Source organism: Alosa pseudoharengus, unplaced genomic scaffold, assembly GCF_046254945.1.
Source record: "Alosa pseudoharengus isolate Yale_2024_CS ecotype anadromous, Long Island Sound unplaced genomic scaffold, YU_APseudo_1.1 YU_APseudo_1.1_scf_2, whole genome shotgun sequence".
NCBI classification, from domain to species: Eukaryota; Metazoa; Chordata; class Actinopteri; order Clupeiformes; family Clupeidae; genus Alosa; species Alosa pseudoharengus.
Window position 1 is genome coordinate 48,273,697 of NW_027468663.1, and position 24,668 is coordinate 48,298,364.

The 24,668-nt window shown below is 40.5% G+C and overlaps 2 protein-coding genes across 5 annotated transcripts; one reads left to right on the plus strand and one right to left on the minus strand.

The window, feature by feature from the left end:
- Window positions 1-2,022: 2,022 nt before the first annotated feature.
- Window positions 2,023-7,110, minus strand: pak1ip1 (PAK1 interacting protein 1). The gene is made up of 10 exons (XM_076295288.1): window positions 6,821-7,110; window positions 6,428-6,590; window positions 6,128-6,248; window positions 5,942-6,016; window positions 4,154-4,206; window positions 3,817-3,962; window positions 3,590-3,687; window positions 3,402-3,501; window positions 3,166-3,295; window positions 2,023-2,167 (listed from the first exon to the last, which is right to left on the minus strand). The coding sequence occupies exons 1-10, from the start codon at window positions 6,896-6,898 to the stop codon at window positions 2,040-2,042; spliced, it is 1,092 nt and encodes a 363-aa protein (XP_076151403.1). The 5' UTR covers window positions 6,899-7,110; the 3' UTR covers window positions 2,023-2,039.
- Window positions 7,111-7,148: 38 nt separating this feature from the next.
- abcd4 (ATP-binding cassette, sub-family D (ALD), member 4) lies at window positions 7,149-23,376 on the plus strand. Of its 4 annotated transcripts, XM_076295283.1 has the most exons (19): window positions 7,149-7,762; window positions 8,025-8,143; window positions 8,912-9,039; window positions 9,255-9,394; window positions 13,159-13,275; window positions 17,767-17,892; window positions 18,645-18,695; window positions 18,799-18,893; window positions 19,290-19,411; window positions 19,653-19,744; window positions 19,835-19,924; window positions 20,464-20,669; window positions 20,907-20,998; window positions 21,077-21,113; window positions 21,280-21,329; window positions 21,556-21,608; window positions 21,922-21,998; window positions 22,248-22,363; window positions 23,163-23,376. In XM_076295283.1, exons 1-19 carry the CDS (start codon window positions 7,728-7,730, stop codon window positions 23,229-23,231), a joined length of 1,815 nt encoding a protein of 604 aa, XP_076151398.1. In that variant the 5' UTR covers window positions 7,149-7,727; the 3' UTR covers window positions 23,232-23,376. The 4 variants fall into 4 exon arrangements, with proteins under 4 accessions (XP_076151398.1, XP_076151401.1, XP_076151402.1 ...); XM_076295284.1 differs by lacking the exon at window positions 7,149-7,762 and having other exon boundaries at window positions 8,025-8,147; XM_076295286.1 differs by lacking the exons at window positions 8,912-9,039; window positions 9,255-9,394.
- Window positions 23,377-24,668: the final 1,292 nt, after the last annotated feature.

A 24,668-nucleotide genomic window follows, 5' to 3' on the forward strand; every position in this document is an offset into this window, starting at 1 on the left:
AATTGTTCATGTAAAGATCATATCACAGGTAATGAGAATGAGAACATATTTACTTTTAAGCGCTGGCACTTGTATGATCCACACATATAGTTCCATTGTACATTTTTGACTTTACTTCATAACACTATATAGTATAATTTAGGTATAACACTTATATAATCATAAGCATATAAAAGGCAAACACAGAGCATAAACACACTCACTTTTACACACTTCTTTATGAACGAACAAACAATCAGAATTTAATAATGTGAAAAACTTTTCTCCACAGTATTAAAATATCCAGTCTGTCACAATTTTCCAAAAGTGCAATTGTTTAATAAAAGAACAATAAAGTACAAATAGGACCAGTTACTGACACAAATATTATCTCACTTTGGCCATAGTCAACCAACTGAAGGGCAGATTCAGAGGTTATGGTGCATTTACAGCAGATGGCCAATTTGAATCTCTCACAATACATCCATCCTCCGCTGAGAAACTGGGGAATTTAACTCATTCAACACATTCTTGTGATGTTCGTGTGCGCTCGTGCATTCGTGCGTGCATGCGTCCGTGCGTGCATCCGTGCATGCGTGCGTCCGTGCATGCAGCTTAGCAATTTGCAACACTGACCCAACCTTTGCTGCACTTTTGAACAGTAATGTATTTCAGATACTGAGTGGCAAAGTATGCAAAAAGGGTTTTAAGTAGCAAGAAGCAGCAATTTCCACAAGCAGCCTCCTACAGGCTCTCTATATCTTTGTCCTGATACAGGGGAGATGACATTGAGGGAATAAAAAGCAGAATACTCCACCCAAGAGAATATCAAAATGTTTAAACAGCCTAAACTAAAGAAGTACGATACAGGGAAGAAATTGAACTCAATACTGATGCATGTACGGGACAGCTCACTCACATGCACCTAAGATGGAAGAGTGCAGGTCATAAGATGCAAAAACGCATCAAAAGATTTAATGACTAGAGGCCAAAGTGTTGCTGCAGTTACTGTTACAGTGCAGTCTCAGCAAATATTACAGACACACTTTACAGAGACTTACACTCACATCAAAAGGATGTTTTTGGCAATAGATTTTTCTGCTCTGTTCTTCGTAGAACTGTTTTTCTAGCTTGAAGAAGAGAGATGGGGAGAAGCTGAATAAGAGAGAAAGCAACTATTCTGGCTTTCTCATCATTTGACTGGAGACCATGAGAAGAGGCGTTGTCTCATCTCATACATCAGCATGGCTACAGTATGATTACCATTTTTAATTACAGTTTTTTCTTTCTTTTTTTTTTGCCCATGAATCCTGAATGAGGTCTTTACATTTAAGACAATTACATGAAATTGGCACTGGACACCTTGCTTTTAGATGACATTAAAGTTTGGAGAGCTGGAGACCTGATATCCAAACACATCGGGTATTAACTTGAATAGAACATCATTATTTATTGAATCCAATAGAAGTCTCACATAGAATTACAAGAATTTTCATCTAATTGTAGCCTATTTACTTGTGATGACTCAGACTTTAGCATGCAAAATAGCATACATTTAATGGTCATAATAATGTGATTAAAAGCGGACAAAAATGCAATTAAGTTATGAAACGAGACATTGCCAGAATAGTTTTCCATTATCTTTGTCTAGGTGTAGAATATATTTTATTAGGCCTATGAGGTACAAGTAGAGAAAGGAACATGTGGTTTAGTCTGTGCTGCGTTAAAATCTAAGACTATAGCCTAAGCCTAATATGTTCATCTTCCAAACATAACATAATAAATATAAAAACGGTTCAACAATCTAATCTTACAATTATTTATGTCTGTGTGTGGTATATAGCCTACTTTGGATGCTTACATGCAGATGTCAAAGTCTTTCTATTTTCACACCCACAACGCTCACCGTTTTGTTCTTTTGTAAAGAATACAATGCATCACAACATTGATTATGAAGTCAGAGTAGTAATTGTTTAAAGTATTTGTGATAGGAGAGAACACACAGGTATAACTAGACAACAGAGGACAAACTCATTCATGACCTTGTGTAAAACAGGAGTTTATTGGGTCTTTTTCTTGTTACCACCCTTCTTGACCTTTTTGGTGCTACGCTCTTCTTCAAGAACAACCTCCTCTGTAGCAATCCTGACTCTCTTATTCTTGGAGGGTAAAGGCAGGTCATCTGTGGCTGCAAGACAAACGCCTTGAAATTAATTATTTTTGCCATTTTAAAACATTAAATAACAAAGAGTGGCATCCTGTTCTACAGTGGACTTTCGCTTGATTTTTCAATCTGGACTATGGAAATGGTGCTAGAGCATCTCTTTTGCCAATAATGTCCACTCAAATGGGTCATTCTGTGTCATATCAGCCAAATCCAGGATTATGGTTGCCACACTGTCTCAGATTTTGCCTACAAGCTTGTCTACCTAATGTTCAGATCCCAAAACTAAAACCTGTAAAATATTTTTGCTCAATACCAAAGGTTTCCTATTTTTTGACCTAAGGTCAGAGTTATTACACTCAAAAAAATGCCTTACCGATATCTTGGAAGCCATATTGGACATGGCTTGATCATTAAAAGTTTGTACTACATGCCCACTGATTTTATTTAAGGTCCTAAATTCAGATCAAGTTCAAAAAGAGGATTTTGAGGGCATTATAAAATCTTTTTTGTACCCACATGGCATCAATCAGTATTTTGTCTGCGAATACAATACTTTATTAATGTTGTGTCAATATTTTAGGTAGTGGTATAAAAAGGACTGCTTGTGGAGTCAGTGATTATCTCATTATCTGAGCAATGAGGTAATATATACCTATAACCCATTACCTGACTATTATTCTGGTTTCTGCCATCTTGTGAGAAGAAAGTAAATACAAGTTGATGCAACTTGTACGAAACTTCTCCTAGCAAGATAGCGCCGACCGAAAGAAGAATTCAGGTAATGCATTGACTGATATTTTGTAGGTCTTGGTATTAGGACGCATTCACAATCTTGACATAGTTTGAACAAAATTTAGACAGTGCAGCAGCAACCTCATCTGATTTGACACAGAATGACCTAAAATCAAAGCTAGTAGAGTGACTCCAAATTAAAACATAGGCTTACTAGATGACGCCTTCTTATTCCATTACTTCAGATACTAACTATGCCTGCTGTGAACCTGCAGTGACTACTGTACCTGTAGAAGAGGTTGGCTGAGGATTTTGTTCCTCTGTGGCCTCACTCTCCGCAGTCGGCTTGAACACAGTCAGACAGGTGAGCCTTGCTGTCGTGTTCACCTCCAACAAAAGCTTGGGAGGCTCGGGAAGCTAATGGACAAAAGCGACATGATTATTACCAGGCAATGTGGAGTGGGTGAGTGAGAGGAGAGCTGTAAGATTTTTACCAGTCAAACTGCTGTTAAATATATATTACCTTGTCAAGATGCAGTTTCCACAATTTGATGAATCCATCATTTGACGCCGTCACAATAACACAGAAGTCATCCAGCATAAAACAATCCACAGCTTTTACCCTGCAAAAAAAAGTTTTACATCTGACTAAAGTTTCCCTCATCTATTTGAAATAAGTTGATTCTCTAACTTTTAAAAGGACAGCCATACCTATTTTCGTGGGCCTTGAACTCACATGTACACTTCTCTGTTGTGAGGTCAAAGAGGCGGACTGTCTCATCATCACCAGCCACAGCCAGACAAGTGTTCTAGAACACACACAAATCCAGCCAACAAATGTTATAGCGTAAAATCACAACTCTGAAAAAACAACATATGGTCATCAAAGAAAACGCCTATTAGTTAGGTCAATCACCAAAAAATATTTTGTAGTGTACCTGTACAAACTTGACAGATGATATTCTTGTGGGATTGGTGATGGTTGCAGTCACTGTGGCAGTGTCAAGGTTGTAAACATCTATCTTATCGCTGGTCACCACCACATATTTATCTCCCTCAAGAGACCACCTAACTATATCAGCATCTAGAAAATAACATTTGACATTACATCTCTACACACTGTGGGCAGCAGTAATTCCTATGTGTTTCAGTACAAGTAATATAATTCAAGTCATTTTTCACACTACATCTATTTATGAAAACACTTCACAATAAATTCACAATTAAACTATTCAAATAATGTATTATGAGAAAACTCATGACAAGTTTCCTTACTCTGCTTGAGGTTTTTGATAAATGCTGATCTTCCATCGGTTAGATTCCATGTTCTATGATTTAAGCATAATTTAAGTAAGACCATCACATGACATTTGGTTCACTGACATTTTCAAACACAATTCATTCTGCACAAAATATATTTTGCAGTGTGTGATAAAGGTTGTATCAGCGATTGCAGGCCAAAAAAGGCCTAAACATAATGATCACATTCATCTAATCTTTCCTAACGATCCGCTAGCTGACCGCCCCATAAGCAGGCATCAAAAAAACGCGTCTCTGTAGGCAGCCTAGGCTCTGAGATCTGCACACAAAAACAATTGCTAACAACAAGTGTTGCCAACCACCAGTGGTGGAATGTAACGAAGTACAAATACTTCGTTACTGTACTTAAGTAAATATTCCACGTATTTGTACTTTACTTAAGTAGAATTTATAGTGCATACTTTTGACTTTTACTTCGTTACATTTTACAGCAATTATCTGTACTTTTACTCCGCTACATTTCTACAACACCATCGTTCCTTTTTACGATACATTTTATGATCAGATTTTTTTTCTCTCTGACAAACACGTTTGTTTTACCAGGGGGCGGGGTTGCTACCACAGATTCTGGAGCGCTATGTGCCCAGCTTCTAAATCTTTGAAACGTAAGCTTCTAGTCTAGACCAGGCAAAGCGTGAGCTTGTAGCCATCTGCATTCGGTAGGCTATATTCACCAGACCCATGGCTACACTACATGCAACTGTGTTCTGTGCCTTTCTCTGTCTGTTATCTGCAGCGTTAGGGCCTCCTCTCCGATGAGATTGCTGTTACAGGCTATGACCATGCTTCTGTCACACATCTGATCATTTGCGGCACAAATGAATGGTAGACTATTATAGAACCGCTGGCCGAAAAAAACTTTTCCAGCATTTTCCAGATTAGGAAATATTTCTTAATTGTGTGTGATCAAATAAAGAGGCATAGCCTACAATTGGGGGGGTAGAAATGTGAGCGCTCATTCAATGTCTATGTGCGTGTGTGCAAGTGAAACTGAACCTAATCATAAAGACACCTTTCTCAGCAACTTTTCTGATCAATCAGCAGAATTGGCATTACGTTTCCCTGGTCTACCCCATTAAACTTCAGGCTCTCGTGTTTTGCTGAATGATATACTCAGCAGATCACCCTAGTAGATAACCAGAATTACAGTCTCTAGAATTGTAGGTCAGAATGTAAACTGGGCCACAGATGGTAAGCACAATTGCATTAGCTTAAAACTATCTAGTCGAATATAGCCTAACCTAAAACTAGCTTAATTAAAATGCCACAGCCCATACTATTTTTTCTTTTAGAATATAGATATTAAGAGAATAAATCATTATGCAAATACTTTTACTTTTAATACTTAAAGTACATTTAAAAGCAGGTACTTTTTACTTTTACTTAAGTAGTGTTGTCATTGTGGTACTTTTACTTTTACTAAAGTAAATATTTCTCTGTGTATTTGTACTTTTACTTAAGTACTGACATTCAGTACTTCCTCCACCACTGCCAACCACTAAAAGCCAAAATAAATTGTTCCAACCAATAACCGACGAGATGTGCGTTCAGGATAGTTTAAATTGCACGGGAGGGAGGGGGAGGGAGTAGCGAGCTAGTTCTCTGTTTTGTTTGAACGTCAGCAGAAGTGATGTTACCCCGCCATCCCTGATACAACCTTTAACAAAACATTCTCACACTACTGAAATAATACAGTAGATGGTAGATAAAAGTATACTAAAGTTCAGTTCAAATAAAATGTACCTGAGTGTTTTGTCTGTACCAACTGACAGAGCAAGTTTTCCAGATGGGTGGACCGATAACGAGGACAAGCGGCCCCTAAGGACATTAGTGAGAGGTCAGCTGATCAAGAATGCATAATAATACTTGTCAGGATAATAATTAGGGCTGCAACACCTAATAACACATAGATTCAGGTTCAACACCTACTTGTGTGCTTTTATGGTTTTCAAACACTCCCACTTCTTTGTCCTCCACACGCACATCAGTCCATCCTCTCCTCCACTGAGCAAGTGGGATGAGCCGTAGAACTCCAGACACGAGATGGTACCTGGACATGTCACATATTCATTTCGAGTTTTAGAATGGAACCTTCTCTTAACCTTAGTCACTACATGTTTCAGGGGGACATCTGAACAATAAACCTTACAGTGTAAACCACACAGTGTAAAAATAGATCACCACAAAGAACCAGGCAAGATCTTTCTCCAACTCATATTGTTGACATACCATCATGGTGCAGTAAGGCCCCCTGTTCAATCTTCTTCTTCATGTCATACAGCTGAATGGTCTCGTCTTTACTGCCTGTGGCAATATACCTGTTGTTAGATGCTACAGCTGACAAGCTAGCTGTGTGTGCGTGATGAGTGAAGTCAGGCGTTGATGTCCAGTCCTACAACAAAATGTAAACATCCTGATAGTGAGGATAGATAGATACTTCAGCCAGAAATACAGCTTACTTATAGATAGATAGATAGATTATCCTCGTTTGGCTAACATACATATTGCTAACGTTAAAAGTGCGTGTTGCCATAATAAAGAGAATGAAAGAACTATCAAATGCAAACACAAATAAACAACAAACAAATAAATACACTGAATAAGTTACACTACTAACGTTACCTCTCCATCTCTGCACACATGATAACCAAATGAAATCTGCTCATAACTTCCAGCAACAACCTCAACTTCAACGCCCATGTTTTGATATCCTTAGCAGCGTGGTTCGCTGTACTATAACTACTAACTTTATCCTTGACTTTAAGTCGTGCAGCGAATGCCTTTAAACGAAGTTTTGTCTGCTGTAAATGTGGAACATAACAAACATTTCAGACAGTTTTACTGTGGCACACATGTACAAACAGCAACATGTGAGGAGTCTGCGACCCAGATGAAGTTTCACTTCCGGGTCAAGTTTTCATCACATTTTGATTTTTGAATTAAGAGTCCTCTTCCGGTAGTTAGTAAGGTTTTGAAGACCTTGCAACTTCAAAATGGATTTTCAGTTAAATGTATAGTTTAATATGTATTTTGTTGAGAATAATCCCTTGAGGACAGTTTAAGTAGCCCATTGCTATTTTAAAGACATCAGTCAGTGGGAGGCGTAATAGCATTCTATTCTTTTTGTCAGAGGAATTTGTTTCCCCCAACATCTCTTGACAGCAGCAGCAGCAGCACGGTTGTTGGCGAGTGAGTGAGCGAGCGACGGGTGAGAAATGTGTATGCAAGAAAGAGAGAGGTGGAGATAGCAAAGTCCTGCTAATGAAGGGTTCTTTGAATTGTGTTTGCGCGTCAACATGTACTTTATCGCAGAAGTGACATTCTTCGCTTCGACTCACCACTCCTTAAGAAAGTCATGACTTAATTTTTATGTCGCACTGTCACATGGATACACAAACTTTAGACCCAAGACATTCCCACACTGCACTTTTGGTCCTCGTGAACACATTGGTCATATGCCCATGTGTGTAAGCATTAGCCTACCGCATCGAAGTCTTTTTGCTATTTTTTGGTTTGTTTGTTTTGGACAATGTCTTCAGGTGGGCAAGCTAAAAGCCATAAGAGGTAGGCCTAATGCAGAAAATACACACATTCATTCATTTGATATGTTAAATCTACTATTCTTAGATTACAGGTAGTTTTTCCCCCATAAGTATTCATGTATTACACATCTTTGGAGATTATTTTATCACTGTAATGTACCTTAGCCTACTATAGGAAACATTTCATGAAGTTGACATCCAAGTGTTGCACATCCAAGTGTTTTCTAGTCTAAGTCTACTTTATTTCGAAATCTCACAAAGCCTATTCTTTTCTTCATTATTAGACCAAAGTTGGACCTAAAATGTCTTCAGAGATTTTGCAGCATCCAAAGGATCCTTTTCCCATGTTGGTCCAGTCAGAATGTCCACATGTTTGTGACCCTGCTTGGTGTTACTCTTTTAGGTAGGTGAGTCTTTTTGAATCAACCAACACTGTAGAAATACAAACACCTTATAAGTGATTATGCTGTTATTTCTTTATCTAGGATTGTGACTAGTGTGTTGTCCATGGTGCAAATTCTTATGGTCTAAAATGGTAACTCTCATTCTCTACTATTAGTAGGCCTACTGTTGCAGGCGGTTACCTACAGAGCTATACCTATAACACAGTTGAGTTTCAGATAAGGAAGTATTCACCACAGATTGTTTGTCTAAAAGAAGACATTATGAATGATCAATCAAAACAAATGACCATGAAACTGTCCCCTCAACTAAATTGTATCTATTTTTGACTATAGTTTGCATTAGTTGTCATGACTGTGAACAATTAGTTCATTTTATTCAGTTAAATTATGAAACTAGCATATTCTGAACTGATAGCTGAAGAGTTAGTGCAAGCCTGGCAGATTGGATTGGACTGTCTAGAGCTGTCCTAGGCCGTAATCAGCGAAAGATAGACAAAGATGTCACAAGGGCTGGTTTCACTGAGCCTGGTCAAATTGATCCAGTCACTTACAGTTTGTAAGGATACTCATTACCTGCATTGTTATCTTAACTGAAATTTAGAGGATGTTTCCTGAATGGCGCTTAAACTGAAGTAACCAGCATATCCCCCCTGTAACCTAGTGCTGAGGAGGACATATTTTGGAATCATGATTTTTCTGTAAATTAACTGAGCACACTATCTTTCATCTATAACAGTCTAACACAATAAATGATTCCTATGTTTCAGAACAGCTAGTCATTTACCAAGTGGGCGTCATTCCCAGTCAGTTCTATAATGTTCTATCAGAAAAGAACTTTGAGACATTTAAATCATTGGCTTTGTTCGCAATTCTGCTGATCCTGATGAACTCATCAGTAAGTTCATTCTCATACTGTTGGCAACTTGGCAAATATTAATGGAACTATTTAAATTTTTAATTGTATAATGTTCTTTTTAGTTTTCCGTGGTGAAACCACGTGTTTGGAACTGTTTGTGGAAATAGTGGCAATAACAACACTTTTATATTTGTACGGATGTCTTTCACTTGTCTGAAGTAGCATTAATGGACATCTTTACTTTTTGTCTGCAGTTGAAGAGTCTAGACCAGTATATCTGTAATCGGTTGTATGTAAACTGGAGAAACTCATTAACTGAGTGCCTTCATAAGGAGTATTTCCATGGAAGGGTCTATTACACTCTTAATGTGCTGAGAAAAGATGTAGATAACCCGTAAGTATATGAATAACAATGCAGATGCATACACACACACATACACACACACACACACACACAACCACTCTCACACATACACACACACAACCACTCTCACGCTCACACACTGACATTTAAGGACTTCACCTGGAGTGTTTCAGATGCTATTGACCGATAATTTCCTCTGAAAGCCAGCAGTTTTAAGTTCTACAGCTCAAGGCTACCTGTACCTAACTAACTAAAATAGAAATGAGTGGGGGGGAAGTCAACACATTTTGACTTACCCTTAAAGATTGCTAATCGACAACAAATACACTTTAACATTACTTAGTATGGGGAATTGTGTTATTTTAGGAACGATTCATATAGATTTTTGCAACTGGTGTTTTTTTACTTGCTTGGACCCCATTGAATACAAAACAACCTGTTTCCAATTTTTTTCTTAATTTTTAGTGCCAAAATTCAAGATGGCGGAGAATATATGCGGAAAAATAATATAAAGGCTTAAAGTGTTCAACTTTTTGATAAATATACACCTAATAAGGTAGACAAGTGAGATACAGACTATTTTCAAAAGATGTATTGCATCATTTGCCAAAAAAATTGGAGAAAAAATGGAAAAAAAGAGAAAAAAATCTGCATCTTGTTTCATTATTGAAGAGTTCAACAAAACATTGTCATTGTCACTCAAGTATTTATCCTCACCACTGTCACTGTCTTTTTAATATTGGTGTACATCTCCTCAGAGCCTTCACACCTGCAAAGTTGCGTGAATGGTAAGTTGTTACTCTTGCAAGAACACCTTATACTGCATTGGCTGGCAAGACAACAACACTTCACAAGTTCCACAACAGCCTCTGGTGCTGGTGGAAGTTTTGACAGAACAGGAGCCCATTGCCCATCAACAATTTGTCTCCATCCCAGTGATAGTGAGTCAAGAATCTTTGGAGCAGGCACTGTATCTTGCGCCCAAACATTTGCTTGCCTGTGTGCTCTCAGAATTTCCATTTAATTTCAGTTATAGAGCGTCAAACATTACACATGTCTCATGGCGCTTTACAGAGTGTTAAACATTCAGACAGAGCCCATGAGTAACAGGGGCGAGGAAAAAACTCCCAAGAATGGTAGAAGCATATAGGATGAAACTTCAAGCAGATCCACGACTCAAGGGCCTGACCCATCTCCCTCGGGTCAGTTACAGGACAGTAAGGTCTATATACAAAGAATAGAACATGGTATTTAGAGCCACCTGAGGTATATGTTACAAAGTGGTTGTATGGTTACATAACCAGTATGATAATGCATGAATCCTATTTAGTGTTAAGTTCAAATAGTTCAGTGTAGGGGATGAATTATCCATAGGAATTAGGAGTTGTCATCGGGCAAATAGTGGGTCGCTAGGCTGCGCAGGCAGGAATCTGAGCATGGGGACAGCAATAGGCGATGGTAGGGCAATCATAGGGATGGGATTTCCCTAGTTCCCGAGTTTTTCCACTCCCTGGTTGGGTTTCAGAGTTTTAAACATGTTCCACCGAAGGGCTTTAGCTGAAAACCATGTTTTGAGGAGCTGACACATAAATTTCTCACATCCAGCTAACACGTGACGAGATGGATGAGGACCTACTACAAGCCTACAAAGTGTGTTAATGACACCATCATGACTTGATTGACTTAAAACAGAAACCTTTCCTTTCCCACGGGATAAACGGTAAATGGCGGGACAAACGGTTGACTTTAAATTTCCTGATAGGATAGGATACAATTAGGATACCCGATAGGTCCACCGACTCTATACACGATGTGATTGCCCTGAGCGAAGTTTGGTTTTTCCACCTCACAAGCCAACGGAGAGTTGCTAGACTACCCTGACTGCAAATTACATTTGCTGCCGCTAGGGTGCGTCAAGATTTCTAGGCTGTATCTTTTGTCAACGTTCTCCAGTGTCTCCATAAGTATATGTCATTGTAGCCTCGTGCCTTACTTTCAACATTTTCAAAGAAGCATTCTGCCAGATCTTGGCAACAGTTTATGTCACTTTTCCTGACAACCATCTCCTGCACAACAGCCATGCCATCTATTAAGATGCTATCCAATGTGTGTGTTAATTGCACTGAGCTACTCTCTGTAGATTGTTCAGAGGATGCTGTTTCTGAAACCAGTCACAATTCATGGATGAAGGCAGAAGGCAGCATTAGGCTTGCATATAATAAACAAATTCATATGTTCCCACAATTTCCTGCAAGTCCTGTTAACAGAATTATTGAAGACCAAAGAGCTCATTGTGGACTTCAGGAAGTCTAAAGCTAACACACACAGCCATTCTCATCAATGGGACTGAAGTGGAGTGTATCACCAGCTTCAGATTTCTGGGTGTCCACATCTCTTGGACCTCTCTTGGACCCTCAACACACCTCTTTGAACACCTCTACCCTGATCAAAAAGGCTTACCAGCATCTTTTCTATCTGAGGAGGCTAAAGAAGGTCCACCGGCCTCCTCAGATCCTGGTGAACTTCTACCCCTGCACCATCAAGCGTATCCTTACCAACTGTGTCACAGTTTGGTATGGCAACTGCTCTGCCCACAACCGAAAAGCACTGCAGAGGGTGGTGAAAACTGCCCAACGCATTCCTCACTCCCCTCCATTGAGGCCATCCAGGGCAAGCGATGCTTGCATAAGGCGCACAGCAGGTTCAGAGGAAGCTTCTTTCCTGCAGCTGAAGTCTAGCTCTCCATCCCAGTGACAACCAACCAACTAAGCCCCCCCCCCACCCACCCCTGTCCAATGCCTCCTTGCCTGTTCCTGTTGAGGTGTCCACGACCATGGCAACCTTGACAGGGACAACAAGGAGGCAGACCCCCCCCCCAATGTATGTTGTTCATACATTGTTCACATTACATAGCCATATTTATTCTGCTCTTATAAGGTAACTGCTAATACACTGCACATATTATTACTCTAAACCTCTCTACTTTATATAAATCAACTGTATACTACTGTCTACACTGCACTATATTTCTTGACCTGTCTATGCACCACCTGTCTATACTTTGTATATCACATTGCACTTTTCTCCTTTTGTGCACTTCTGGTTAGACGCAAACCACATTTATTTGTCTTCATACAGTACTCTGCAATGACAATAAAGTTGAATCTAATCTACTCTAATCTAATCTATTGGGGTGAGTGCAGAACATTACTTTAATTCAAATGATTATTAGGTTATGTGAAGGAAACTTTTAAATCAGTCAATGTGTTTTTCCGGGTATGCCAATAAATAGCATAATGGTGGTTACACCCATCACTGGTTGATAATCATGACATCTCATGTCACCCATGGTCATATTTATTACCTAAGTCGTTAAATTTTATTAGAAAATGTATGTATATAATGATAATACCTAACATATATCCATTTAAAATGTTTAAAAAGGCGATTATTTGCAATTTTTGGTGATATATCCGCCATCTTGGATTTTGGACCTGTGCAGTCCGGGAAAAAATTGGAAACAGGTAGTTTTGCAAACTATAAGGTCTGAAGAAGTGAAAAAACATAATTTGCAAAAATCTATATGAAATGTTCCAAACACCTTTTTTTGCTACATATCGCCCTGCACTAACTCCCTATCTCCATACTTGGTGGGAAATGGGCAGTTTAATGCAAGCCATTGAAATTATCTTTTCCTTTGAGTAAGCTACATTTGACCTGATACAGTTGGCAATGTCTACTGAGGCAATTATGGCAATTATTTGCACTGAATGCCTGCTCTTAAATCTGTGCAGGGACCAGCGGATCAGCCAGGATGCTGAACGTCTGTGTAAGCAAATGAGCACCATGGCCAGCCGAGTCCTCATATCGCCCTTCACCCTAGCCTACTACACTTACCAGTGCTACAACAGGTGAGAAACATGACCACTGAGGACTGCACTTCCTGAGAGCGTCATTGAGCAACCATGGTAACTAAGAGACCGTGCACGATAAGATCTTAGCCTCTGTACCATTTGGCATGGTAGTCAGAACCAGGTTTTTTGTCATTGTACTGTGATGCTACCACTGCTAATGGCTTTAATAGTTATGGCTTTAATTATTATACTGTTTCTACTGAGACATTGATGACTAATTTTTACTCAAGCTTTAATCTGTTATAACTTCAACTGTATTGTTGCATGGTTTGAAAAACAAAGTATATTCAACAAGAATAGACTTGGTAGACTTGTTAACATGGCCAATAAGATCACTAGGGGGAGTCATGCTCAGCTTTTGGACATTTACAACAGGCAGATTTTTAGGAGGCCTTCCTATTCTGGACAGTCCACAAGGAGTTTGAATTATTGTCCTCAGGTCAGCGTTGTTAAGGTGTGTAAGACGTGTTTTGTCTCCTTTTACTCCGGAGCTACTGAAATGCTTAATGACAGATAGAAACCTGGATGGAATCCACTACTTTGTACATTTGCACAAATTAGTTAGGGAAAGTTAGGCTTTTTTTAGCCAATCTGCAAAAAAAAAACTTACCAATAGATTTTTTTTACCATGTGTTCCTATAGGTGTCTAGTAACACCTCCCAATTTATCCACGGCCAAATCCTCGGGGAAACACCTGGAGAGCCCATCAAGTTTGGGGTGCCCAGAGGGACTGTGCGAAAATAAGGAAAACATTTTGATGACCAATATTAGCTTTTGAGATGTCTAACTAGGGGTTTTTAGGGGTGCTGAATCTATCCCAGCCATTAGTTTTGAGAAAAAATGACTCCAAGTCCATAACAAATTTATAACAAGTGGTTTTATTGAACAATTACAAAACAAAACTTTCTTAATCAGTTTAAAATTTAACAAACCTCATCCCTCAACTCCCCTGCACTTCCTCACGCCTGTTATCTTCTGGCTGGCTGATGTTACCATGACAGTTCCAACAAGCAGAAATACACTTGACTCCTTGCTTTTTACAGCAGCACCTGAGAGTGTCACAGACGCCTGCACAGTTGCAGCTGAAAAACTTCAGAAGGTAGTCTGGTGCAATGGGATCTGGTGTGACTGGTGCATAATCATGTTCTCCTTGTTTCTATCCACACTCAAGGACATCTAGTGATGGATTTTGTAGCAGTAGCCAATCTCTGGTCTGGATATATGCCCACAGAGAGTGCTATGCTGCACCTCCTGTAGTTGGAGGTAGTTTCTAAGGCTTGACACTAGTTATGTTGTCCTCATGAGTTTTACATGTTGCTAGCTGTCCACCCTCAACGTTGGACACTCTTTTCTCTATCTATCTCTCTCTCTCACACACACACACACACACATTTATGCACATTGACTCTCTCACAAACACATTCACAACCACCCACACCCACACAAACACATATGCACACACTTACAAATAAAGTTCACACCTTCACGGATACTATCTCTCTCTGTCTCTGTCTCTCTCACATCTCTCACACACACACACACACACACGCACAAATACACACACATGCAAAATGTCCTTTCTCACACACCATGTTGAGACAAAACTATCTGTGATTATAATACCAGTGTGTTACACGCAAAGTGTGTGTGTGTGTGTGTGTGTGTGTGTGTGTGTGTGTGTGTGTGTGTGTGTGTGTGTGTGTGTGTGTGTGTGTGAGTGTGAGTGAGTCCAATGCGGAGAGTGGATGGTGATTAACAAAATGTAAAACTCATGAGGATTAACTGAGTTAATATTTTTGTAAATATTTTATTATATCTTTTCACAACACTGAAGAAATAACACTTTGCTACAATGTAAAGTAGTGAGTGTACAGCTTGTATAACAGTGTACATGTGCTGTCTCCTCAAAATAACTCAACACACAGCCATTAATGTCTAAATCGCTGGCACCAAAAGTGAGTACACCCCTAAGTGAAAATGTCCAAATTGTGCCTAAAGTGTTAATATTTTGTGTGGCCACCATTATTTTCCAGTAGTGCCTAAACAATCTTGGCCATGGAATTCACCAGAGCTTCACAGGTTGCCACTGGAATCCTCTTCCACTCCATGGCGACATCATGGAGCTGGTGGATGTTAGAGACCTTGCACTCCTCCACCTTCCATTTGAAGATGCCCCACAGATGCTCAATAGGGTTTAGGTCTGGAATAATGCTTGGCCAGTCCATCACCTTTACCCTCAGCTTCTTTAGCGAGGCAGTGGTCGTCTTGGAGGTGTGTTTGGGGTCGTTATCATTCTACGGCCCAGTTTCCGAGGGAGGGGATCATGTTCTGCTTCAGTATGTCACAGTAGATGTTGGCATTCATGGTTCCCTCAATGAACTGTAGCTCCCCAGTGCAGCACTAATGCAGCCCCAGACCATGACACTCCCACCACCATGCTTGACTGTAGGCAAGACACACTTGTCTTTGTACTCCTCACCTGGTTCCCGCCACACACACTTGACACCATCTGAATCAAATAAGTTTATCTTGGTCTCATCAGACCACAGGACATGGTTCCAGTTATCCATGTCCTTAGTCTCCTTGTCTTCAGCAAACTGTTTGCTGGCTTTCTTGTGCATCATCTTTAGAAGAGGCTTCCTTCTGGGACGACAGCCATGCAGACCAATTTGATGCAGTGTGCGGTGTATGATCTGTACACTGACAGGCTGACCCCCACCCCTTCAACCTCTGCAGCAATGCTGGCATCACTCATACGTCTATTTTCCAATGACAACATCTGTAACACTAACGAGTCACATGACACCGGGGCGGGAAAATGGCTAATTGGGCCCAATTTGGACATTTTCACTTTCACTTCAGGGTGTACTCACAAGCGGTTTAAACATTAATGGCTGCTTGTGTTATTTTGAGGGGACAGTAAATTTACACTGTTATACAAGCTGTACACTGACTACTTTACATTCTTGCAAAGTGTCATCTCTTCAGTGTTGTCCCATGAAAAGATATAATAACATATTTACAAAAATATTAACTCAGTTAATCCTCATGAGTTTTACATTTTGTTGATCACTGTCCACTCTCCGCATTGGACTCTCTCTCTCTCTCACGCACGCACACACACACACACTTTGCGTGTAACACACTGGTACTATAATCACAGATAGTTTTGTCTCAACATGGTGTGTGTGAGAAAGGACATTTTGCATGTGTGTGTATTTGTGTGTGTGTGTGTGTGTGAGACAGAGACAGAGACAGAGAGAAAGTATCAGTGAAGGTGTGAACTTTATTTGTAAGTGTGTGCATATGTGTTTGTGTGGGTGGGTGGGTGGTTGTGAATGTGTTTGTGAGAGAGTCAATGTGCATAGATGTGTGTGTGTGTGGTTGTGAATGTGTTTGTGAGAGAGTCAATGTGCATAAATGTGTGTGTGTGTGTGTGAGAGAGAGAGAGATAGATAGAGAGAGAAAAGAGTGTCCAACATTGAGGGTGGACAGTGAGCAACATGTAAAACTCATGAGGACAACATAACTTGTGTCAAACCTTAGAAACTACCTCCGACTACAGGAGGTGCAGCATAGCACTCTCTGCGGGCATATCTCCAGACCAGAGATTGGCTACTGCTACAAAATCCATCACTAGATGTCCTTGAGTGTGGATAGAAAAAAGGAGAACATGATTATGCACCAGTCACACCAGATCCCATTGCACCAGACTACCTTCTGAAGTTTGTCAGCTGCAACTGTGCAGGCGTCTGTGACACTCTCAGGTGCTGCTGTAAAAAGCAAGGAGTCAAGTGTATTTCTGCTTGTTGGAACTGTTATGGTAACTCTTGCCAGAACATCAACCAGCCAGAAGATAACAGGAGTGAGGAAGTGCAGGGGAGTTGAGGGATGAGGTTTGTTAAATTTTAAACTGATTAAGAAAGTTTTGTTTTGTAATTGTTCAATAAAACCACTTTTTATGGATTTTTTATGGACTTGGAGTCATTTTTAGCACCCCTAAAAACCCCTAGTTAGACATCTCAAAAGCTAATATTGGTCAACAAAATGTTTTCCTTATTTTCGCCCAGTCCCTCTGGGCACCCCAAACTTGATGGGCTCTCCAGGTGTTTCCCCGAGGATTTGGCCGTGGATAAATTGGGAGGTGTTACTAGACACCTATAGGAACACATGGTAAAAAAAGCTATTGGTAAGAAAATTTTTTGCAGATTGGCGAAAAAAAAAGCCTAACTTTCCCTAACTATTTGCATAGTTCCGCAATGCTTGGTTTGTATATTCTATTTCCCAACACACACATTTGTACTCTGCACACTTGTGTACCCTGGCACTTTCCATTCAGTGTTTTAGTGTGTTGTTGTCAGAGATTGTGTATATTTTTTGGATGTGAACTCTAGCTGCAAATCACTTTTCTTCAAGTGGGACAAAAACAGCTTTGAACCTTTAAACCTCATTGACCAATGCTTCTTGCTCTCTTTCTACATTTCAAAGCACGGGCTGGATTGGCCTGGGCAGCATCTTTGGCTACTTTGTCGTTGGAACCATAGCCAACAAAGTTTTGATGGGGCCCATAGTCTCCACGTTGGTTGAACAAGAGAAGTTAGAGGGGGACTTTAGGTAAGATGTGTTAACAGCTTCATGAGCCTTGATGTCAAATTACACACACACACACACACACACACACACACACACACACACACACACACACACACACACACACACACACACACACACACACACACACACACACACACACACACACACACACACACACACACACACACACACACACACACACACACCACATCACATCATATCACATCATTCAGATAGAATGCTGAATGTTAATAGAACTGTGTAGGGATTGCATCAGAACACTCCTGATGATAACATAATAGGGTTGTAATGACTCATTATTAAAAACATTTCAGCATATTTATTCTGAACTGCCTCATTAAAGTTGGATTTGCATCCAATTTGAATCAAGACCCTTTGTATCAGATCAAATTTGATTTGTGCGATTCACATTAAGAATTTAGTGTGTTGCAAGTTGTTTTGGATAGAAACTGGAATTATTTCCTTAATTTTGTTCTCTCTCTTCCCACTGCTAATTACGCCACAAGCCCTTCTGTATTTCATTTTCTTGTTTGATGTGCTTTTTAAATGATAAAAACCTAGTAAAACCATGACTTCGAGCAGGCATGTGAGGAGGTAGCATGGACCCATTTAGAAATTCTGTTATTAACACTCAACTCATCTTTTCTCCATGCATTATATTGCCATGTGGGTCTTATGTGTTCTTAATCTGTGTGTGTGTGTGTGTGTGTGTGTGTGTGTGTGTGTGTGTGTTTGTATTAATCTCTTTCCAGGTTCAAACATATGCAGATTCGAGTAAATGCAGAATCTATAGCCTTCTACAGGTCAGTATACTATGCCCAGTCAATTCAAATAGGGAAATTGATTAGATGATTGTACAATTCCAGTTGTGTTTGTTTTAAAATGCCATGTGTTATGTGAATAAAGGGCAGGGAAAGTTGAGCACATTCGAACTGACAACAGACTTCAGGCCCTTGTACAGACCCAGAAGAGTCTCATGAACAAGGAACTTTGGCTTTACAGTAAGGCTCCTCCTTCTAATTTGAATTCAAATTTGAATCCTGCATATTTTGTCTGTGATTGTAGATGTCAATCATTTTCTTTTCTTTAATATGGGCTACGTCCAATCAAAAACAGAAGCTTTCATGGTGAAGGCAACAGCGAAAGTTAATGAACAATACTATGATTAAAGACCCTCTGATGACAGTTTAATCCAGTGTGTTAATCCTGTGTGATCTGCAGAGGAGAGTTGTACTCCTCTGTAGTTGTACTTCTCTGGTGTCTCTGCAGAGCCTGGACTTTAATGTGACTGTGTTTCATTTGTAGCTCTCAGGTCTGTTAACCGGGGCCTTGAGTGCTCATAAATTAGTTCCCTCCACCCACGCCTGTGCCTTTGCTCTATCTTCCACACCCCACAGTTGGAGTCAACACCTTTGACTACATGGGGAGCATTCTCAGCTACATAGTAATTGCCATCCCTATCTTTACCGGCGTGTATGAAGGGCTCACACCTGGTGAACTCAGTGCCCTCATCAGCAGGGTAGGTATATGGTCGGCTCATGCCCTCATCAGCAGGGTAGGTATATGGTCGGCTCATGCCCTCATCAGCAGGGTAGATATAAGGTCGGCTCATGCTTACAGAAGCACACACAGACAGTCGCGCTTGTCCGTAAAATTGAAATCTCACCAGGAAGTCCTCTCCTTATTTTACAGAAGATTTTATTTTTGATGAAAGAAAATGAGTCACATGAATACTGTCTTTTTCTCTCATTCTTTTCCAGAATGCCTTTGTCTGCATCTACTTGATTAATTGCTTTACACAGCTAATAGATTTGTCTACTACACTCTCTGACGTTGCTGGCTACACTCACAGGTAATGGCTTTTGTGGCATTTTACAATGTGAAGAAGGCTGCCTATTAGCTCACAGCGTGAAGCTCAGACTTGTCTTATTTGTGGTCACAGGATTGGGGAGCTGAGAGAGGTGATGGAGGAGATGGGTAGGAAGCAGTGTGATTATGACCCTGTGTCAGGGGAGACATACGAGTTTGACAGGTACGGCGTGAAACACGTGTCAAAGCCAGGTAGTGCAATACTCATACTATGAAGTGCTTCTCTCTTCCTGGCCTCCACATCAATATATTCTGTCTGTCTTGATGGAATTTTTGCCTTAATCCGAGAAGCACTTGTTCAGACATGTTGATTTGAAACACTCATTCTTGAACAGCAACATATGTTAATACCATGACTTGGTGCTAAAATGCACTTCAGATCACAAATGGACAGGGTTAAAAACACACGACACATTGTGATCCAATCATTCAAACCACTTACCAAGGTGGTCTGGGACACATTTGCCCACATACCTTTTGTATTGTAAATGCTAATCCTGATGTCCTGATGTGTCAGCAACAAGGAGACTTCTAGTGGAAGTAACATAGGCAGTAATAAAACCTGAACACAAGTGGCCAGCTGGACAACTTGGAGATTGCGTGATGGATGCAGACGCACAGCAGAAATGTATTTCAGGTGTTCGTTTTTGATCTGAGCCTTCAAGCCCTAGATGTACAGTCATTCCTCCTCTTTACTTGCAGTGCACTTGAGGTGCGAGACGTATCCATGGACACAGCCTTCATCCTGGATAAGCTGAGCTATAAGTCTCCCTTTTCAGAGGAGCTGCTCGTGGAGGACCTAAGCCTGCGGGTCTGCCAAGGTTCCCACCTGCTCGTGGTGGGCAACACAGGCACAGGGAAGAGCTCCTTGCTCCGGGTCCTCAACAGACTCTGGGAAGCAACTAGCGGTGAGGATTACAAATATAGCAGGGCAAGGACTTTATGCTGAAAGTGGGCTGAAAGTGTTGATGTACAGTAGCAGTATGCCTCATTGGATTAAGTGGAATGTCATGTTGAAATCATGTTAGAATATTCCAGCATAGAATATTTTGGTTGCTCAGTCCCTCTTATCTTAGAAAATAGTCTTGTTTTGGCATGTGGGAGACGTCTCCTCCAGTTAGTCTGTGTGGGCTCTCGTCTTGCAGGCTCCGTGGAGATGCGGACGTGCTTTGGGCCGAGGGGACTTATGTTCCTGTCTCAGAAGCCCTATCTGACAGATGGGACCCTGAGAGAGCAGGTGAGCTTTGGCTCTGCTGGTTGGCTTTCAAGGTAGGCTGACTGTTCTCTGATGCACTCTTATTTTCCTCCGCAACAGGTGATTTACCCCCTGAAGGACATTTATCCAGTTAAAGGTATTTTTGCTTTTAAGGTTCAGTTGCAATATAAATATTCTGCTCTATGTTGTATTCATGGCTATTTTGTATTCCTTTGTAATGTTGTTTTTGTTTCTGTGTAGTAATAGTATTAATGCACCTTACAAAATATTACATAAAGTGATTTGGTTATGTTTGTGCACAGGAGCCATAGATGATGAAAGAATCACACAATACCTTGAACTGGCTGGAGTGGTAAGGAGTCAGTAACCTTAACAGAACCAGTTGGTCTTTTTTTAATACTGAGTAATGAAGTTCTAAATAGGGTCTTTGCCATGATGAGCTCCCTTAATTGCCCTTGGCTAACATCTCTAGAAGGCGCAGTTTCATTAAATTAAATTAAATTAAATGCCTGCATTCTCATCTGTGTGCAGAGACTGGGGAGATTACTTTGCTCTGAGCCTTTTCATTTCTCTTTCAGTCCAGTCTCCTGAAGCGAACGGGTGGGCTGGATGAAGGAGTGGAATTGAACTGGTAAGAGAAACCCCTACCCCAACCTTGTCTCATCCACCTTGTTGTTGATTATTAGTGTGTATAGGGACCTGTGATAGCCCTATTCCTGTCGGTAATGCTTAACATGAAGAGGTCAGTGGGTAAGAAATAAGCCAGCCAACAAGAAGTATGGGGAAGGAAGGGACAGAAAAGAAAATGATAAGTTGAAAGGCAAATCTCCAACATATTTTTCCCTATTTATTCCAGTAGCACTTAAGTGGTCTTTAATTGGCACCTCTTGCTGGCTCAGCTCTGGCTTATAACACATACTGTCCCTCTTGCAATCTCGACACAGGTATGATGCTCTGTCACCAGGGGAGATGCAGAGGCTTTGCTTCGCACGGCTGTTCTATCTGCAGCCAAAGTATGCAGGTTGGTGTCAGTGGGCTGGATGTTCTTTTGTGATTTGGATGTGCTTTTTGTCATCATTTGCTGGTGTGCAACTGATCAATAAAATGAGCAAAAATGGTTGTCAACTTACAACTTATGTGAATGCACGGAATACCAACGTAAACGGTAAACTATGAATCAGTTTTGTGTCCTCAGGCAGTTTTGTCATCAATTTGGTTGGGATGTGTTCCTCTGTGATCGCTATGTGTAAAACTGTTGTGTACTTGTCAGTGTTGGATGAGGCAACCAGTGCTTTGACAGAGGAGGCCGAAGACCAACTTTACCGCACCTGTAAACAGCTGGGCATGACTCTCATAAGTCTCGGTCATCGGAGAAGTCTTGAAAAGGTACCAGGTCTTATGTATTCTAGTGCAAGAACAAAACAAAAACAATTTGTGTTTCTGAAAAATATTTTTTCTAAAACTCAAACAAGTCTTAAATCAGGTAAACGTAGATGTAGCAATAAAGCAATGTTAAACTGAGGTGAAGTGAATTGCATTACAGAGCCTAATACAGATTTGATTGCTTGTGTAATCTGGCAGAAGAATCTCGGTCTTCGAAGAGATGCAAAACAGTGGCACTGCCTGATGGTTTTGTTTCATCTCTATGATATATGCTGTAGAACATTTGGACTACATCCATTAGATTCCGCACATACCTGCAATCAAAGATTGCATACCTGTCTCAGAAAGGTTTAACACTTTGCCATACTTTACGAATTATGACCCACCATACCCTCTATCTCCAATGGTAACTTCTGGGTCTTTTCTGCTGAGGGATTGTTGCAGGACAATAAGCTTGTATTTTTGGCAGCTGACTTCATAGTCTGCAGTCCTTTCTGAAACCATAGTTACAGTGTGAAAAGCCCAGTGGCTTCTCACACACCATTCAGTCACTGCTGATGCAATCTGTAGCTTTTAGTCTTGGTGACCCCATCAGATGGGTCCTCACATGATGGAATGGGGTTTGGCTGGAGGTTAGCTTGACCCAGCCATCTGAGTATCTTGACATGAAAGGAGATATTTGTATCCCCATCCCTTCCATCACCCCCATTCCGCGCCTCTTCCGCTAAATTCAGCTCAGCTCATGAAGCCTGATTGGATATTTGACCTGTTCCTTTATGCAGTTTTCTCCTCTGTCCTACAGTACCACGACCTGATGTTGCGGCTTTGTGGTGGTGGCCGCTGGGAGCTTGCCAAGCTGAAAGAGGATTGACTACATGTACACTGACCCCGCAGACTGCATTCAGTTATAAAAATGCCTTGCAAATATTGCATGGATTTTTTTTTCTTGTTTTTATTACAATTATCTTTATGTGATTTACAAATAAAGTTGACCGCTCAATTTCGTAATCTGTTAAGAGTTGTTTGATATGTATCGTTCTTACTTTCAGTGCATGCGCTGAAGAGCGAGAAGGTGAGAATGGAGAGTTATTTCTCTACGCCTCTGTGGTAAGAGCTTCATTCACCTATGGGAACCATGACGATAAATAGCAGGGGTATATAGCAATAGACGTTTTCGTGTGGGCTCAGGTTGTAAAGACTTTTGTGTGTTTGCTAACACCGGACTTGCAAAATTGGCTCAGTATAAGTATATATACTCTTTTGATCCCGTGAGGGAAATTTGGTCTCTGCATTTATCCTAATCCGTGAATTAGTGAAACACACTCAACACACAGTGAGGTGAAGCACACACTAATCCCGGCGCAGTGAGCTGCCTGCAACAACAGTGGCGCTCGGGGAGCAGTGAGGGGTTAGGTGCCTTGCTCAAGGGCACTTCAGCCGTGCCTACTGGTCGGGGTTCGAGCCGGCAACCCTCCGGTTACAGGTCCGGAGTGCTAACCAGTGGGCCACGGCTGCCCCCGGCTCAGAATGCCCATATAAAATTCAGACAGATGTGATTAACAATAAACAAATAATCATCTTTTCTGAGTTTTAAATGTGCTCAGAAGTATCTAAGAGGCATTATGGATTTGTTCATTGGAAACCATCAAGCTAAATATCCAACAGGTTTGCGTTGCAAACAGCAGCACAGCAGGCTATAGTAAAAGCTATTTGGCTTGAAAAATGATGTAGGCTATTTCCATGACATCTATTTTGGTAACATGGTCCTCTAAAAACTAAATATATGTGTCCATATACAGTATGTGTATAAAACCTTCATCCAAGCGATTGTCTAAAGATGTTACATCCTCAATGAAATACAGTTTTATTATCCAAAGAAATACAAAGTAGGAAATCCACATACTGTACTTTTAATACTTCCAACCTTAAATTATCCTGATAGTGCAACTTTGTGGTGTTCCATTTGTAATTCTTGATAAAAGTGTGTGTACCTAAATGGGTAGATGTAAATGTATTCTTTTGGAATAGGGCACTTAATTTGAGAGACATGGCTGTAGGAATACTAAGTTTGAATGAGACACTTGAAAAAAGATGGTTCAGATTTGCCTTTGCAACTTTATCACAATGCATAAGGAGAACCATCTTCATATCTGCTCATCTAAGCAACAATAACAGTAGCCTGTTGTAGTGTAAAATTAAGTAGAGCTGATGGAAGACAGTTGACAGAGACTTGCTGACTTGTGTGGGAGGGGCCACAGGTTCAGAATTAGCCTACAAACCAGTCTGTAGGGGCCAATCTACCTTCTTG

Bases quoted from the DNA above. Each gene is read 5' to 3' on its own strand.
- pak1ip1 (XM_076295288.1), bottom strand. From the start codon at position 6,898: ATGGGCGTTGAAGTTGAGGTTGTTGCTGGAAGTTATGAGCAGATTTCA. The intron at 6,017-6,127 runs GTAGGTGTTGAA...TAATGTCCTTAG, and splicing joins AAAACCATAAAAGCACACAA to GGGCCGCTTGTCCTCGTTAT. The intron at 3,296-3,401 runs GTAATATATATT...TTTGTCCATTAG, and splicing joins GGAAACTGCATCTTGACAAG to CTTCCCGAGCCTCCCAAGCT.
- abcd4 (XM_076295283.1), top strand. From the start codon at position 7,728: ATGTCTTCAGGTGGGCAAGCTAAAAGCCATAAGAG. The intron at 20,999-21,076 runs GTGAGCTTTGGC...CCTCCGCAACAG, and splicing joins ATGGGACCCTGAGAGAGCAG to GTGATTTACCCCCTGAAGGA. The intron at 21,330-21,555 runs GTAAGGAGTCAG...TTTCTCTTTCAG, and splicing joins ACCTTGAACTGGCTGGAGTG to TCCAGTCTCCTGAAGCGAAC.